General features: G+C 40.0%; 1 protein-coding gene across 2 annotated transcripts; it reads left to right on the plus strand.

Annotated features, from left to right (window-relative positions):
- The first annotated feature begins 1081 nt into the window (after window positions 1-1081).
- LOC118364145 (uncharacterized) lies at window positions 1082-4805 on the plus strand. Of its 2 annotated transcripts, none has more exons than XM_052489891.1 (2): window positions 1082-1227; window positions 2454-4805. In XM_052489891.1, the coding sequence occupies exon 2, from the start codon at window positions 2477-2479 to the stop codon at window positions 3002-3004; it is 528 nt and encodes a 175-aa protein (XP_052345851.1). In that variant the 5' UTR covers window positions 1082-1227; window positions 2454-2476; the 3' UTR covers window positions 3005-4805. The 2 variants fall into 2 exon arrangements, with proteins under 2 accessions (XP_052345851.1, XP_035601269.1); XM_035745376.2 differs by having other exon boundaries at window positions 1112-1227; window positions 2476-4805.
- The last annotated feature ends 681 nt before the right edge of the window (window positions 4806-5486 follow it).

Here is a 5486-nt window from a genome sequence, read left to right on the forward strand (position 1 = left end):
TCCCTGTGGGACATTCATTACAGCTTTGTGTCAAAATGTAATAATAGAGACAAACACAAGATATTTTATTCATAAAGTAAACAAGATAGTGATACAAATGTCTGCAAGGAAACGGTTAGCAAGCAATGGATGCTTAGAGACAGATAGGCTGACTCACCAACCCCAGTCATGTTCTCTGTCCCCAGGGGAAAGTAGAATACTACTCTCAGCCAGGTTGTTATGTGTTTTCCAGTCTCACTGTTATCCACACTAACACATTTGTTTATTTAGTAATAAATAAAATGCAAATGAGGAGGAATATTATCAAGGCAAACAAGCACAAATACAAACACGGGGCTGTAAAAAACACAATATTCATGAAGTCATTTCTAATCCCGTAGAATGGTACTTTGCCAGTAGTGTATAATTCCTCCAGGCCTTTGAAGGTGTTAGACAAAATGGAGTATGGCACCTGGAGAATGGGAGTGATTATACAGTAACAGAATGAAATGTCACTCATGAAAACCTGTAATCCACAGAATGGCTTTTTACTCTTTTCATCTATTTAAATAACTGTTATGGACACAGTCATAGGCCTACAGTACTATACACACTCGGCTACTCTGTATCTACCTCTCTCTCTCTCTCTCTCTCTCTCTCTCTCTCTCTCTCTCTGCGTTAAGTTCTTTCAAATGGATAATGTTTATCAGTAGAAGTGAAAGAGGAAGTCCTGTAATGTTTGCCACTGCATCCTGTGAGAAACAGTATATGCCGATGTAGACAGCTCTCACAAGAGCTGACCTTGATCTATAAAACACAGCTGTTTTCTCACCTTCCTTTTTTAATTTCTTCTCTCTCATTAGACCTGGGTTCAAATGCTATTTGAAATTATTTCAAGTACTTTAGATATGCTTGATTGAGCTTGCAATGCGCAATAGAACCTAGAATATGCGCAAAAGTGCAAATCCTGTCCATCCAGCAATCCAGGCAGGCTTAAGCAAACTCTCATAATACCTGAAATATGTCATATAGTATTTGAACCCAGGCCTGCTTCTCATGCAGTAAGCAGATGCATGCACTGTATACAGTACATGAGCCCTCCCTCAAACACTTATGACAGAACCTGGTCTTCCTCTGCTACAGTAAAGATCAGGTGCAACACTGCAACCAACACAACCTTATACCACAGCCTTTGAGCAGAGACCTGCAAGCTAAACCTACAGACTCATCCTATAGCGACATTGCAGGGTAAGGATATTCTATTGAACTTACTAGAGCAATAAAGAGAATCTAGTGAACTTACTAGAGCAATAAGGAGAATCTAGTGAACTTACTAGAGCAATAAGGAGATTCTAGTGAACTTACTAGAGCAATAAGGAGAATCTAGTGAACTTACTAGAGCAACAAGGAGAACTTACTAGAGCAATAAGGAGATTCTAGTGAACTTACTAGAGCAATAAGGAGAATCTAGTGAACTTACTAGAGCAACAAGGAGAACTTACTAGAGCAATAAGGAGAATCTAGTGAACTTACTAGAGCAACAAGGATAACTAACTAGAGCAATAAGGAGATTCTAGTGAACTTACTAGAGCAATAAGGAGATTCTAGTGAACTTACTAGAGCAATAAGGAGAATCTAGTGAACTTACTAGAGCAATAAGGAGATTCTAGTGAACTTACTAGAGCAACAAGGAGAACTTACTAGAGCAATAAGGAGAATCTAGTGAACTTACTAGAGCAATAAGGAGAATCTAGTGAACTTACTAGAGCAATAAGGAGAATCTAGTGAACTTACTAGAGCAACAAGGAGAACTTACTAGAGCAATAAGGAGATTCTAGTGAACTTACTAGAGCAATAAGGAGAATCTAGTGAACTTACTAGAGCAATAAGGAGATTCTAGTGAACTTACTAGAGCAACAAGGAGAATCTAGTGAACTTACTAGAGCAATAAGGAGATTCTAGTGAACTTACTAGAGCAATAAGGAGATTCTAGTGAACTTACTAGAGCAATAAAGAGAATCTAGTGAACTTACTAGAGCAATAAGGAGAATCTAGTGAACTTACTAGAGCAACAAGGAGAACTTACTAGAGCAATAAGGAGATTCTAGTGAACTTACTAGAGCAATAAGGAGAATCTAGTGAACTTACTAGAGCAATAAGGAGATTCTAGTGAACTTACTAGAGCAATAAGGAGAATCTAGTGAACTTACTAGAGCAATAAGGAGATTCTAGTGAACTTACTAGAGCAATAAGGAGATTCTAGTGAACTTATTAGAGCAATAAGGAGATTCTAGTCAACTTACTAGAGCAATTGATACATTTTAGTGCTGGATAAAAAACAGATGGAGATTTTCTTGTAAATATCTACAGTTTTGTCGATAATCAAATGTTATCTGATTTATATATGATAAGCAAATTTTGTCACTATGTTTAGGAAGAATTTATAATATTTTACATGTAATCACGTGTCATAGATAACCCTTAATTGGTGTTCAGCATGGCCAATCACACCAGCGTCCTGAGATGCATCCTGCTGCTGCTATTGGCCGTCACTCTGGCCTCAGCTTTGAGAACATTGGACACGAATGAAGAGCTGGAGAAGACTGGCTTCGGGACCCCGCCCCCTCGCCACGGCCTCAAACTACTCCTCTGGTATGTCCAGACCTGCATCGACAACAACATGGTGTCTCTCTGTGACCCCAGGGAGGGAGCATACGGGTTCCATAAGTTCAAGAACTATAAACTGTTACTCCCCAAACTGAAAGACCAGAACCTGTACACCTACTACACCATTGGTAACCTCCATTCCCACGGTGCAGAGAACCTGCCCTATGAAGTGAGGCGATACTACGACAAGGACAACCTCCTCAGCAACCAGGACAGGGTGTTGGTGAAGTACAACCAGAACAACAATCACATCGACAAGATCTACATCTCAGAGCACTACAAGCAACGCAAGACGTACATGATTGGGCCCAATCTTCTCTCCTCTCTCAGACAGCCCAGCTGGCTTGCATTGATATGATAGTATGAATATCAGATCTGTACATTATGCTATTCACTGTTGTTTTTCTTGACACAAACCTGATGGCATTACTAAACCTGTACTATGTCAACCTGACTTCATGGGTGATGTGTTTACTGTAACTTTCTGTTTCCTTTACAGACACGCTATAGAAATACATTTTTACAGACAGAACATTGTGATTCTGAGTGCACTGAAATCAAGTTAAATTAGGTCTGCTATAATGCAGGTCAGTTTAGCACATTGACCAATGTCCTTGTTCAATCATTCCTATTGATGTTGATTCAACTGATGACTTACATGACTATAAAATGTGAAAGTAATGCAAAAGAGGGTATATTTTTGTTGTTGTTTCCGATTGTTTCATGCTACTTCTTATACAATTTTAGAAGTGATGATCACAGAGTGACAGTATTCTCTATGCCAGTGGCGGTCGGTTCCTTTCAAGTTGAGGGAGGGTGTAACCATTCAAGTTGATCTAGGGTGTAACCATTAGTCCAACAGTTGCAAACAAGAGTTTCTATTGGACAAATTCAGGTATGTTTATCCCCATTGTGTTTCGTTTGCTTCCGTTTAAGTAATGTTTTCAACAGAATCGGCAGAATGAATAAACCGCGGATCACACACAAAAGCAGTTCACTTTCATAGCAGCCAGATCGTTGTATAAAGATTGTTCAATAATTCCTTATCACACCTACGCGCTCTCCTCCTCTCACCTTTTCCCTTCTCTTGTGTACTTCAGTGCACAACACATCAGCTGTCTGTGACCAGGCGAAAAAACCTTTCCAAGTCATTGTCACCATATTAGCTAACATGAAGTCAACACCATAGCTACAAGAACTAACGCATTAGTAAACCCACTACAATCATGAAGTACAGTGTTGCAAGCAGTTTAGCAGTTACACTGGTGGCCCCGGTGGCAATAAATTAATACAACCAAAAGCTTACCTTGACTTGGAAAAGTTCCATAGTAGGCTAGGTAACATAGCATCCTTTTCTGTTTGAGCCGAGTGTTTGAGTAGGCTAACTAGCTAGCTGCATTTTCAAGCTAAGTAAGTGAAAATGTAAGTGAAAAAATACTAAATATAGCTATATCTCGCTCACTTGCTTCTCCTTCGTTTTTGAAGGAATTAATTTGTTCAAAACTGTTCAACTATTTTCTTTCTCTCTCTTTGGGGTCAACTACTCACCACATTTTAAGCAGTGCAGTGATAGCTAGATGTAGCTTATGCTTTCATTCCCTCTCATTTTCATTCATTCTCTGATCCTTTGATCGGATGTGCAACATGTCAGTTTATGCTGAAAAAGCTTTGATAGGTTGGAGGATATCCTCCGGAAGTTGTCATAATTACTGTGTAAGTCTATGGAAGGGGGTGAGAACCATGAGCCTCCTAGGTTTTGCATTGAAGTCAATGTATGCAGAGGAGGACGGAAACTCTCTGTCCTCCGGCTACACCATGATGCTACCCTACAGGGTGCTGTTGAGGCTACTGTAGTGTTTTAATCAATTATTTGGCATTGTGAATGTATTTAGTATAGTTTTATCTAAAAAAAAGATGACTTTTTTAATGTTTCACTGTTTTTATTTTTATGAAATTCACTAAGGATAAATTCACTCCCCTTCTTCCTCTGAGGTGCCTCCACTGCTCTGTGCTCAACCGAGCCTGACACCACCTTGAAGGGGAAGTTTTGGTGGTGGTGTTGTTTCTACTGGGGCTTTTGCAGTGTAATACCAGGTCCTTTGACATATACCACTTAAGTTTCTGTTCATCGTTTAAAATAAACACTTCTCTATTCACCACTTTCTCCACTCACCCTGAGAGTAATCGTCTTTCCTCAACATAGCTTAGAAAAGCGTCTTAGTGTGGCATTAGTTTATCTGTAGTGCAAAGAGAGAGAGAGGGGGGGTAGAGAGAGAGAGAGAGGGGGGGAGAGAGAGGGGGGGGGAGAGAGAGAGAGGGGGAGATAGAGAGAGAGGGGGAGATAGAGAGAGAGGGGGGATAGAGAGAGAGGGGGGAGAGAGAGAGAGGGGGAGATAGAGAGAGAGAGAAGGGGGGGAGAGGGAGAGAGAGAGAGAGAGAGTTTACTGAAATGAATAAGTGTAGCAGGAGATACAACCATGAGTAATGGTTTTAGTGTGAGACCACATGTCCATATGACTGTTTTAATGTCCCAGTACACAATATGTAGTGTAATAGTCTACTCAGGTCTGTGGATTGCCATCATAATCTCAGTACAGACCTTTGACCATTATCCAAACAGATGAGTTAAAACATTGGCACAACTCTACATTTAACATGTTTCTGTATTTTACTAATAGACAACATTTGAGTTGTTTGTGTGTGTGTGTGTGTGTGTGTGTGTGTGTGTGTGTGTGTGTGTGTGTGTGTGTGTGTGTGTGTGTGTGTGTGTGTGTGTGTGTGTGTGTGTGTGTGTGTGTGTGTGTGTTTATGAATTAATTATGAATTACATTCATTTGTGA

Source organism: Oncorhynchus keta, chromosome 31 (genome assembly GCF_023373465.1).
Source record: "Oncorhynchus keta strain PuntledgeMale-10-30-2019 chromosome 31, Oket_V2, whole genome shotgun sequence".
NCBI classification, from domain to species: Eukaryota; Metazoa; Chordata; class Actinopteri; order Salmoniformes; family Salmonidae; genus Oncorhynchus; species Oncorhynchus keta.